The sequence below is a fragment of the Ixodes scapularis genome, unplaced genomic scaffold (genome assembly GCF_016920785.2).
Source record: "Ixodes scapularis isolate PalLabHiFi unplaced genomic scaffold, ASM1692078v2 PGA_scaffold5__190_contigs__length_132052651, whole genome shotgun sequence".
Lineage (NCBI taxonomy): Eukaryota > Metazoa > Arthropoda > Arachnida > Ixodida > Ixodidae > Ixodes > Ixodes scapularis.
Window position 1 is genome coordinate 103041215 of NW_024609880.1, and position 13388 is coordinate 103054602.

The 13388-nt window shown below is 42.2% G+C and overlaps 1 protein-coding gene across 1 annotated transcript in view; it reads left to right on the plus strand.

The window, feature by feature from the left end:
* LOC115316207 (4-coumarate--CoA ligase) overlaps positions 1-13388 on the plus strand; it is a 76366-nt gene that overhangs the window by 22629 nt on the left and 40349 nt on the right. The window contains exon 2 of the mRNA XM_040213897.3: positions 5740-6000. Coding sequence (XP_040069831.3) covers positions 5740-6000 — 261 coding nt within the window. The remainder of the gene's footprint in view (positions 1-5739; positions 6001-13388) is intronic.

Below are 13388 nucleotides of genomic sequence, written 5' to 3' on the forward strand. Positions count from 1 at the left end.
AAGTGGTGCCAATTTTTAAAAGACGTCGAGGAGTGCGCCTTTATTATCAACATAGAGTATTAATTTCTTGGCTTAACCTCGGTTGCCACATTGGGGCTTTGAGGAGATTATTTTCTAAGCGCTTATTCCCAGTTTTAAGTTAATTCGTGTTCTGTTTGTTTCGTAAAAAACAACAACAAAAAAAACTTACTTTACTTCTAGAGTTTTACCATGGAAAGAATACCCAAAGAACGGAAAGTCAATGCGAAATTAAGGTTCCGTTATACTGCGACACTGATCGTAGCAAACAAAAGCACGAGGTGCGCCAAGAGCACATGAGCTTGCAGGCCGTACAGTGAGATCAAGGCAGGTTTTCACTACCGTTTAGTTGTTCATGTATAGGAGTAATTAAAGTCAGCGACGGCTTAAAGGGCAACTCCGGTCAATATTTTTGGATTTGGGATTACGACTGTTTTTAGCTAAACCAGTGTCCCTGAATTACAGAGTATACTTTTTTTTTTCTCTCTCTCGATATTGTGTGTAGTTTCATGAATATCACGTCTCAAAGTTTGGCTTCGAGCGTCTACGGCAAAACCGAAACCCCCTGCTAGGGGGGCGGCAACATTGATCCTCAGTCGTGCGGCCGCGACGCGACGTCACAAGGGTGCTGCGCCAGCGTTCCTCTACTAAAGGCTAAACTCGCTTGCCGCCCTCCAAAGAGCAGCTGGTTGTACCTTTAAAATAGGTTTTAGTGGAGTATACGCGGCTTTACAATGACGTAATATTTCGCTGCGATCATATTTCGTGCCACATATTTTGCGATACCAATCACTTATTTTGGTTTCGTTCTCGACCGGAGTTGCCCCTTAAGAGTGGCAAGGTGTAGATCATTATGTCGACGTTTCTCGCTTCGTGTCTGGCTGTTCGGCATCGTTAACGGCTAATGGCGCCATCTCTTTTGCTTCGGAGCAGTAATGAGGTGGTCGGTACTTGCGACAGCCTGCGTTTCGGGATGAATATGATTCGCCGTATGCGTACTCGTCACGGGACAACTGGTAACGTGATGTTTCGGCCCGCACGTACATTTGTCATCATGATGTAGAATACCCGAGACTGTGGTAAACGCTTTGAAACTTGATCGAAGAAAGAGGAGACGGGAAAAGAACGTCTCAGACTCAGCTACTGGGTTTATTTCCTCAAAGCCTTACATATCCAGAACCTAATCAGCGACCACCGACGTCACAATGTCAACCTTTGTTATACAATTCTACCCACAACGGTGACCTCAATCCCAAACTGGAAACTTGGGACCTTGAACAAAACAAACACAACAAAACAAACACACTGACCCACTTCCTTTTCAGACGGAGTCTGAAAGGGCTGTGCTTTATATAAACGAGAACTGATATGACCTCCAACTGAACCCCTGCCCGCAAAATGACTCATTGCACGCTAAATTACAAAAAACAACACCAACAACAACAATAACAACAATATCAACAACAACAACAACGACAACAACAACAACAAATTGACAAGCACATTACATTTTAAGAAACTTTTTGAACGACTTCCGAGTTGCATCCAAGCATGGCTGATACAATTATCGATAGATTTAATACGAACTGTCTCTTTTATGAGCCTCTTAGTGTTGTTACGCTCTCTGTGAACAGTGTCAGTTTGCGACCAATGTTCCGTACAATCGTTGCACTCCCTAATGTGTTTAGCAATCTCTGAGTTGGGTGCGTTTACTTTTACATTTCTTTTGTGCTTTACAAATCAATCATTTACACACCTTGGCGTTTGACCTACGTACTTGAAACCGCATTCCAGTGGTATTTCATAGACGACCCCTCCCTTGCAATCAACCGAATTATCACGGTGCGCTTTCTGACAAAGATTCTGAGTCGTCTGAAACGGCGTCAAACGGTTCAGTTTGAAGTCGAACTTAAACGCTACATGCATCCCAAATATTTTTGCGCATGCTTTAAGGTTATGAGAAATTTCGTGAAAATGCAAAATAACCTCATAATGTTTTTTCGCTTCCCTTTCTGGTCGTTGTTTAGCCTTTTGCTGCCACTCCAATTGTCTTTTTATGAACACACTATCATAGCCTGCATCTTCTAACCTTGAACACTGCCGTTCTACCGCATAACTCATGAAATGGGCACAGGACTTTTCCAGTGCGTTGCTGATTAAAGATCTGGTTACACCGGCTTATACTGATTTAGCATGACAACTTTTCCTACTCAAAACGGGGTTTGCGGCCATTTTTCCGTTCTCCCAACATAAACCCCCTCCACGTGAATGCGTAGGTCCAGAAATTGTAGAATACCATTGTCCGACTTTTCTAAGGTAAACTGAAGTTCCGACACCGCTCCGCTCACTGTCCGTTCCAAATCAAGTACATCCTATCCGCGAAATGAGCCGATCAATATGTCATCGGCATATCTCCTTACAAAGCCCGTATTCTCTTACGGTAGCATCTTTGTTGTTAAGGTAGATTTCTGCTTGCATTGGAGCAACCCATGAACCTATACACACGCAATCTTTTCGTACGAATTTGTGTTCATTGTACTCGACTACCATTTCCTGAAGATGCAGATCCAGAATGGCAAAAAAAAAATATCTACGGATTTTCCTAAGTGCGATTGAAAATGAACCAAACTCAAGTCCACAGCCTCACGAACCCTCTGCATTAGACGTGCCTTATCTAGCGAACAATACAAGTCTATTATGTCCACGGAGACTACCGAACATCCCTTTCCATGAACTCCTTCCAGGATACTGATCATTTCGTTCGAATTCTTAAGGACCAGAATTTTTTCAAACTGCACAAGATTCAACCCTTGTTGGATAAATCGCGAGATGGTGTGCTGCCACGTTCCGTTCTCGTTCAACACTACATGAAAGGGCATGTCTACTTTATGATCTTTTAGAAAAAAAAAAAAACTTTACACTTAACGTCATTCCTGCTTGACTCATAACCTTTTTTTGCCAGTGCGTCTAACTCGTCTTCCTTTAGCTTTTTTTTCAATCAGCCAACATTTCCCCTCCATTTAACAAAAAAAGAATTCAAAGAGTCAGCCAATTTTCTTTCGAACATCGTCGACGGAAGGACAGCAAAATTGCCGGATTTATCTGTCTGCAGCACTTTAAGCAACACTCATTCTAATTCTCTCTGAACTGAAACTGTTTTTACATTTTTCATATCGCGACACTCTTCCATCGGAAAATTGGTCACATTGAGAGAGCAGGCAAAGATACCAATGCAGTTTAATGGACCTTTTCATTATACCGACGGCACCCAGTGGTGGCTGCACAATCTAAATATCGAGGAAGTGACCTACCTGCGATACCAATCAATAATAGGAGCTACGGTACCAGTTTCTTCGCTTTCTGAGCTGCGGCGCGTGCCCAACGCGACTTGAAAGCGTCCACCCAAACGTCGTGTTTTTCTTTCCGTCCACTTTCTTCTTTTGTGTAACACAATTATATATATGCTGCAATTACATGTTCTACTCCCTGATCCACAGCCTCCTTCCGAATTTCCTCGACTTTTCGTGCCGACTTCCGCCGCTTGGCATTCGGGCGCTCGCGCGTGCGCAGAACACTTCTCGGAAAAGGTCCATTGCTTGGGTCAAAATGTTGTTTTTGTCTGGAAAATCAGGGTCCTTGGAAAACCCGAAGGAGCCAAGGTACAGCGAAATTTCTTTTACAAATTGTGGGATGCTGGGACCCAATTCGCCACAAAAGTGCCCAAGTTAGACTACATCTGCAGGTTGCTTGGCTTTCATCTGGCGTCTTTGGGAATAAATCGCCAAACAAGCCCCGGTGTTAGGCTTCACTTCTGTTATCACGGAAGCTTGGACGAGTCGGTTGTTTAGATTTCACGCGCCAACTTTGGTCGTAAATTGCCAGAGAAGCACAACATTTAGGCTTCACTGGCGGTTCATCGGTTCACACCTGGCATCTTTGGCTAAAGTCTTGCACTTTGTCAATATGTGCCAAACCAGAGAAAAAGTATTGAAACGGCACAAACACGTCAGACGACCTGGCCGTATTACAAACCGACATGAATATTTTATCTTCTTGGTGCAATCAATGGAAAATGAGCCTAAATTGAAGTAAATGTAAACATATTCGTTTCTCGAGAAGTAAGCTGCACGATTCTCATAGCTACCTAATTAACGGGACTGTTTTATGTACTGTGTTTGAGTATGTTTACCTAGGAGTGCTATTTGCGGATTCCCTAAAATGGAACAGCCTTATAGAACGTACAATCGGAAAGGCTAGTAAAATGTTTTATTTTATTCGCCGAAATTCTAGATCCGCGTCGCGAAACGTTAAAGAAACACTTTATTTTTCTTTGGCAAGAACGATCCTTGATTACGCGTGCGTTGTGTGGGACCCTTATCACGACTTCCTTATCAATAAACTAGAAAAAAATTCAAAATCAGGCCGCGCGTTTTGTACTGAACAACTATGACCCTTTTGCTAGTGTTACAGATATGAAAGCCATGCTGGGATGGGAAACACTCGAATGTAGACGAAAAAAACTAAGACTAAAATTTTTCCACCGTGTCTTTCACAACCAAACAAAAATTGATAAAGCCATTTATCTTATGGAGCCATCCTACGTTTCTTCCCGTTCTGATCATTCTAAAAGGTTGCTGTTCCTACTTACAGGACTGACAGTTTTGCGAATTCATTTTTTGTCACAACCGCGAGAGAGTGGAACGACCTCCCGGAAGATATTGTGTCCATTGATGATAATGACGTTTTCTTTTTCCACTTGTTATAATGTTTTCTAAAAACCCCCTACAATAATGCCCACAAGGCGATGTAGGTACAATGTAAATAAAATAAATAAATAATAAATAAAATAAATAACGCTTCGGAGGAAAACCGTATTAGGCAGAAGTTATATAGTTTCTTGGAATCACCAAGCCTATGTGCCAGTTATGGAGTTTCTCTGATGTGCTATTCGGGTAATAAACTACACACCGTAACTTTCACAAACTGCCTTTCTTCCCCGACGATTGTGCAGTTAGAATCACGTGACGCGATTCCCTAATAAATACGAATACGCACTATCTAGATAGATAGATGGGTAGATAGAAGGCTTAGAAAGTAAAATTTTACGTTAACAACGCAGTTGTATGTTTTATTGTGTTTTTATTGTTAGATTAAACACAGTATAGCAATGTAAATTTTAACACGCTAAAAGCCGGGGTCACACTGCCTATACATCATACAAAAGACAGACTGCAGACACGAGTCACCGCAATATCCGTGGTTCGAATGCCGCGTGTCAAGTTGCTCCTTGAATGCATTGCTATGGGGCATTCAAAGCACAAATCTCGGGGTGACTTGCGTTCCAGTTTGTATGCAGACTGGCTTTTGAATGATGTATAAACTAGGGTGCCTTCATGTGCGCTTTGCTTGGGGTGATGACATCTGGCCATTTTGTTTCGAACGCTTATTTTTATTTTATGTTCTGAAGCGCGTGAAAGAGCGTGTCCCTGCACGCGCTCGTCGCGCTGACTATGTTACGTCGACATTTTGTTTCCACCGATTTCTTTGTATTTTTCCTGTGAGCGCGTGCTGTCGGCATCGGGTACTACAAACGATGGCATCACCCTGAACAGAAGGGCATTGAGGCAGTCTAGCATAAACAATGCGATCCTGTCTTAAGGGGCACACCTGAAAAGTCAGACACGGATTTATGTAAACGCTATTTTTTTAAATATTTTTTAGGTGATCTTGGTTACTACGACAATGACGGCTGTCTTTACATTGTGGAGAGGTTGAAAGACATGATCAAATGTTCGGGAAACCAACTGGCTCCGGCAGAGATTGAGGAAATTCTGCTGACTCATGCCGCTGTCAAGGAGGCCGTGGTCGTTGGTGTTCCCAGTGCCAAATACGGAGAAGCGCCAGCTGCTTGTATCGTGTTGAAGGAGACGGTTAAGTGTGACAAAAACGCTCTCCAGGCGGAACTGAAGCAGCTTGTTGCAGGTGAGCTTTCGTAGCTTAAAAAACTCCACCAGAGCTGCGCGTTTTTATTTTTCTAACTTGCACGGTTTTTTTCTTTTATACTTGCACGTTTTCTCTCTTGGGCTGGGCAGAGATACCCCGAAAAGTACTCCGGAATACACATACTGAAATACATGTATGTTAAAGCCAAAACACAGATACCAGGTACAAGTATTTCATGACCACAATACTTATACTGAGATACGCTCATGGTTTAGGTAACCGAATATTCCTGAGACCTTGTGCGAAAATGCAAGAAAGGTATTCCGGGATGCAAATAGAGATACACAGAAAAAATAATTTGTTACCAAAAAATGGCAGATGGTAGGAAGGACGCAGTTTGTAGCGAATGGATTGAAAGGACTTACGGAACTTTTTTTCGTGGCAGTTTATGGGTGTCCCCTTAACTCAACACCTTAATCTGCTCATCTACCCCAAATGTCGCTAAAATGAAATCGTCCCCAGTGACCCGTATATGTACTGAAGGCCTACGACAGTCTGCCATGCTTGACAAAAGGCGCCTGCCGGAAATGAACCCTGTTTCGCTGTGAAGTAGCGTCTCAAACTGAGACGCTTCTTCAACAACACCAGAGCCCAACCTGGCTGCCCTAAGCAACCATAGTCAGCACGAAACTTGTTGCAACATAAGATGAAGAGAAGATTGTACAAGTCCTCTACTGTCCACGATTTGTGGCGTTCTTCTCTCTAATCGCCTCCTTTCCAGCGTTTGATGCGCTAAAGTGGAATTAATGGAGAGATCTTTGAAAGGAACTAATCTTTGCACCACTTTTAATGCTTAACCATTAGAACGCTCGTTTTCACAAAAGCCCACCGGTATCAGTCTTACGCGTCCGTTAGTCTGCGCCATGCATGACGTCGCGAGGAGAGTGGGGTGGTGAGGAAGTATAGTGTTTACAGACTCAGTGTCTTACCACGGCGGCGGGAGAAAGGGAGAGGGTGACGCGTGCTGACGTCAGCGACTCGGACCAATACGAGCGTCGCACAGCTGGCGCGGAGCCAGAGACGAGCAGGCGCCGCTCCGCTTTGGAATGCGGCCTAGCTCTGTTGATGCTTTTGCGATGGATGTGGTTCTTTTCACGAGTGATAAAGGGTGTGAAAATAGATTAAAAAACGGATCAAAAAGGATTCAAAAGAGTAAACGAATGGAAAGGGGTAAAAAATAGCAGAAACGAGGTGATAAACGAATGGCAAGGGGTCCTAAACGAATGCAGGGGATTGAAAAGGAAATAAGAAAGAACCAATGCCAACGCAATCTTTTCGTTGCGTTTCCTTCACACTTATGGAAAATTAACGTATGCGATCAAAATACCAGGGGTTTTCGAACCAAAGGTAAAGTATTTTTTCTAATGCACTTGAATGCGATCATGACATCAATTGTCTGACAGAAACGGGGTTAAATGAGTTCTATAAAAACAATTCCTATTTTTCAAATCAGTTTTCTGATTTTATGGCAGACAGAAATTATTCTAAACTACTTAAATATAGGGTAGGTGTCCCTGTGAAATGTAAGTCTACATTTTATACTATAGGCGAAAATACCTTGAGACATATATGGAGTGTGTTTGGTTAGAAATAGCCCTGCAGGCGGTTCGAACTGTCTAATTGGTGGCCACTATTTTCCGCCGAATTTGGATGTTTGTACATCTTCCGCCCGTTTGGCAAACCTTGAGAGCAGAATTGATTTTTCAAAATATAAGGTGCACACCCACGGTGATTTCAGCTTTCCGAGAGTTGACTGGTCTACTGGCCTAATAAGTAGTGACTGTGCTTCGTTAGGTCAAAAAGTAAAATGTTTTATGCATTTTATTTGTTTTAATGATCTTTATCAGCCCAATCGCTTGAAAAATTATGCTGGTAACATTTTGGATTTGATTATATCGAATGTACCGATATTTGATTTCGGTGAAGCACGAGAACTGTTTGTTCCGGTAGACAAATGTCATCCACCATTTACTCATTGTTTTTTCTTGTATATTCCAAGCACTGCGGGAGCATACAGCGCCAAAATTCATGTATGCGCAGGATGACTATCTGGGCCTATTCAATTGTTTGCGTGGCTATGATTGGTCGAGCCTTTTTCATCTGAAGGACGTCAACTCTCGCTTGGAATTATTCACACCTACAGTCCAGCGGAATATTGAATTTTATACCCTGGCACCGTCCGAAACACTCTAAATTTCCTTATTGGCTTTCTTCAAACCTAAAACATTATATGCAAAAAAAAAAAACAGAGGTACGACAGATTATACAAAAGCTTAAAGAGCAAATATTGGTATCAGAGATTTTAGATTTGTAGAACAATAGTCAAAAAGGCTTTATTGCCGAGATGGGACGCGTTATCACAGTCAGCTGGAAGATAAGTTTAAGAAAGATCCTAGTTGCTTGTGGTGGTATGCGCGTTCGCAAACCAAAAAGGATGTCAGCACTGTCGTGCTCATGGACTGCGATAAGGTATTTTTCAAACAAAAGGAAGTGTGTAAGGTTTTTGCTGAACATTTTAGAGCTTGTTTTCTTTTTGTAATCTTCTGAAGTCCCTGCGGCTATTGCTATAAGGGATTTTGCTGACTGCTTGGCCTACCACGATGTAGCAAAGAATGAGGTGGCGTTTTCCTTCCTGAAGCTTAGGGCAAAACTCTCTGTTGGCTGTGATGGCATTCCGAACTTTATAATCAAAGGATGTAGTAAAATATTCGTACCTATTCTTACATGTATATTCAACTTGTCTCTAAAAGGTCACTAGTAATACTAGTCTTTAAGACTGGAAATCCTTGCAATGTTATTAACTTTCGTCCTGTGCCTCTGTGGCTTTTCGAAGGTTTTTGAAATGGTGGTTTATGAGCGCTTATACTCCTTTTTTAAACAAGAAGTTATACTATCACTGCACGTATTTCTCAAAGGCAGATCTGTTGAAACAAACTCCAGTGCTATTCTTGGTCATAGTGGACCTACCGTATATGACAGCGGTCAAGTGGATCTAATTCATTTTGATATGACTAAGGCCTTTGTCAAGGTTGGCCACCAGATACTTTTGCTTAAACTGAAAGAATGCGGACTATGCCCGCTGTAGTGTGCTAAATTTGAAAGTTACCTTGAAAGTCGTCGAAATCGGGTTAGATTGTTTTACTGTTTGTCTGAATCATATGCATCTATCTGGAGTTCCGCAGGGTTCTAACCTGGGACCACCTCTGTTCTTAGTGGTTATTAACAATTTACCGTCCTGGATTAAAAACTGAAAGGTACTCATGTTCGCTGACGACTTAAAATTGTTCCGCAAAGTTGAAAATATTAGGGATTGCACATATATACAATATGATATCCGCTTTCTTGAACATTGGGGCTTGACAAATGGACTTTTACTGAACACAAAAAAATCCAGTAGTGATGTCCCTTACTAGGAAAACAGAGAGCCTAATGTATGACTATACCCATTTTGAAGCTGAAGTGGAGCGAGTGTCGGACGCACGTGACCTTAGTGTGATTGTAGACTCAAGATTAGATTTTCGTTTGCACGTTTTTCGTATTGTTAGTCATAGTCTCCGCTGCCTTGGCGTCGTTTCGCGGTTGACAAGGAAATTTCGTTTTCCTGCAGGTGTCTGTTAACCTTGTGCTGTGCACTTGGTAGATCGCGTCTGGAGTTCGCGTCAGTAATGTGGAACTTTATTCTGACGTCATGGAGCAATTTAATTGAAAATCTTCAGCGTAGATTTATACCAATTTTATATGATAGACATATTGTCCGCCACCGCTTTTACGGCTACAACTCTCTTTTGATGGACCTCAATCTTTTAACTCTGCATGATAGAAGAATTGCTAGAGATATGCACTTTTTACATCAGGTTGTGAATGGTGCTATTGACTGTTCTGAGTTGTTGATGGCGTTGAGATTCCGTGTGCCCTCTGGGCGGTCGAGCTGTCGATATACTTTTTTTAATCTTAACGTGCAATCAATCTGACCGATGGTACGATTGCAACAAAGCTATAATGCCTTGTTATTAGATGACGCCATTTTTGTTTGAATTTGTTGCTTGAGAAAATACATTTATCTTCTGTATTCACTCATTGTACAATGCACTGCCGCCCAGGCCACTTCGCTGTTGGCAGGCACTTCATAATATTACCTACCTACATACCTACCTACCTACCCCCTACCTACCTACCCCCACACACCCATCTACCCACCTACCTACCTCCCTACCTACCCACCCACCCACGCACCCACCTACCTACTACCTACCAGTCTACCCACCCACCCACCCACCCTCCAACCTACCTACCCACCTATCTGCCTACCTACCCACATACCCACCTTCCCACCCACGCACCCACCTACCTGCCCATCCACCTGCCTCCCTACCTAACTACCTGCCCGCCTACCTGTCTGCCTGCCTGCCTGCCCGCCTGCCCGCCTGCCCGCCTGCCTACATGCCAGCCGGCCGACCCACCCACTCACCCACCCACCAGTCTATCTATCTATCTATCTATCTATCTATCTATCTATCTATCTATCTATCTATCTATCTATCTATCTATCTATCTATCTATCTATCTATCTATCTATCTATCTATCTATCTATCTATCTATCTATCTGTCTGTCTGTCTGTCTGTCTGTCTGTCTGTCTGTCTGTCTGTCTGTATGTATGTATGCATGTGTATGTATGTGTATGTGTATGTATGTGTATGTATGTGTATGCGCATGTATGTGTATGTGTATGTATGTGTGTATGTATGTATGTGTATGTACGTACGTACGTACGTATGTGTATGTATGTGTGTGTATGTATGTGTATGTATGTATGTTTATGTATGTATGTGTACGTATGTATGTGTATGTATGTACGTACGTACGTACGTATGTATGTGTATGTATTTGTATGTATGTACGTACGTATGTATGTGTATGTATGTATGTGTATGTAGTATGTATATGTATGTATGTATGTGTATGTATGTACGTACGTACGTATGTATGTATGTGTATGTATGTATGTATGTATGTACGTACGTGTGTATGTATGTGTATGTACGTACGTACGTACGTATGTATGTATGTGTAGGTATGTATGTGTATGTATGTATGTATGTGTATGTATGTATGTGTATGCATGTATGTATGTGCATGTATGTACGTACGTACGCATGTATGTATGTATGTATGTGTATGTATGTACGTACGTACGTACGTACGTATGTATGTATGTGTATGTATGTACGTACGTACGTACCTACGTATGTATGTATGTGTATGTATGTATGTATGTATGTATGTATGTGCATGTATGTACGTACGTACGTACGTATGTATGTATGTGTATGTATGTATATATGTATTTACGTATGTGTGTATGTATGTAAGGGTTACGCGGCTGATTCACCAAAAAAGTGGTTTTCAGTCCCGACAGTTAGATCTCTATCGTAAATGTAACGAGATACCTGAGCCTGGCAGACTATTCAATCGATGCATGATAATTTATTTCACGACTGAGATATAAATACCTTTTAAAGCGCAGCTCTTAGGCGCCCGTTTCCGGCTTGAGCGGCGTCGGCGTAACCGTATGGTGCATTATGGGTAAATTTTCAGCTAAATTTAGCGGAAAAATTTCCCCGTCAAATTTAGCGGCAAAGTTTCCGCGCCAAATTTAGCGGAAAAAATTTCCCCGCTAAATTTATTGGAAAAACTTCCCGCTATATTTCATGGAAAAATTTCCCCGTTAGATTTAGCGGAAACATTTCCACGCTAAATTTAGCGGAAAATGTTCCCTTAAATGGGAGGCGAGCAGGAGAAGAGGAGGGGCATAGCCTCCTCTCCGTATCTTCCCCTCCTCCTGCTCAAGAGCTGCGCTCTAATTCGGCATTACAGGCGATTGTAAACACAGACATAGATACTCAAAAAGTATTTCTCAGACACTGTCGCGATACTCCCTAGCCCACCTTGCGTAGTTGCACGTTTTCTTCCATGCGCTTTATAAAGGCCAGTGCATCTACTTTCCTGCAAAGCACGTGGAAGAGTAAATCGCTGCACCCTACGAAGGGAGCTGGCCGAATAACAAAACATGCTTAGAACCCGCCCCCCCCCCCCCCTCCTCAAATATAAAAGAAATAATGGACAGCGTCGTGACGTTAAGTATGATGTAAGCGTAACGCTCGCCTGTCACAGCGCGCGGACTGTTTCTTTGTTGCGTCCATATATACGCGTATTTTTAGTCTCGTTTTAGGCCGAGCTGCCTTAGCAGGTGATTTATATTTCCAAGTGATTTGTCGCCGCCTAAACGATCCAAACGCACTGGGTCATTTAAAGTGCAGTCGTCGCAAGATGAACTGTGTGTACCTTTTTTTTTTTGCTGGTGCAGTGTGACCTTATAGTTATTAAGATCATTATTTGTTTCTGGCAGCTTTGAAAACAAGGCTATAGGAACGCTAATAGGTTGTTGGAGACTCGCAACACCTCGCGCTTCTTATTTTTCAGTGACTGTAGTTTGAAGCGCAAGCGTCTCGCCATGTCTGCCGCCGCTGTCTTATACTTGTTTCTATTCAACAGGGCAAGCTGCGGCGCACAAACATCTTCACGGTGGAATGATATTTGCGGAAAGTATTCCTAAAGCAGAGCATGGGAAGATATTGAGAAAGGAAGTGACGTCAATGATCCTTACGCAGATCAACCCATAGTTCAAATGGATTTTTAGTTAATATTAAGCAAACAGCGAGGAAAAATAAATTAGTTCCACGCGAATATATTTTCTTTCAGATTAGAGAAGAAACACGAATAATTTGAGTGACACATTCAAACTTGCGTGGCGTGTGCGATGACATTAAAGAAATGGCCTATAGATAATATATATGCTCGTTATAATAGAGAATAAATATCCAAATGTGAAACAGATCAAGGTGTTTTTTCTAGCTCCAATCGTACACTCTGAGAAATTTGAAGCGTCTACTTTCCCGCAAAACGCGTGGGTGAGCACATGGCAGAGTGAGCTGGTGAATGACAAGCCTCAAAATGTGCTTAGATATTATATAAAAAATGCGTCTGGGTTGTGACTATAAGCATGACTTCTCACCATGCCCACTCTCACAGTGCGTACTCTCTTTTTCTTTTTTTGTGAGCTATGAACGTGATGTAAACTTCCTTATTCTCCGTAGATTGAAGCGATTGGTTCTTACGAGTGCTTTGCAATAGCAGTAGAAAGTGTATATATGCGGGAGGTTTTATGAACTGTCAAATTAGCTTGCATACCTATAACATAGGGTGGTTCAAGTCACCAGGCTCGATCTCAAATGGACCGTAAAAATCGACGCCTGCACGTAGCAACCTAACTTTTCGTCAAAGGTGTATTTCACACGTCGGTCTTTT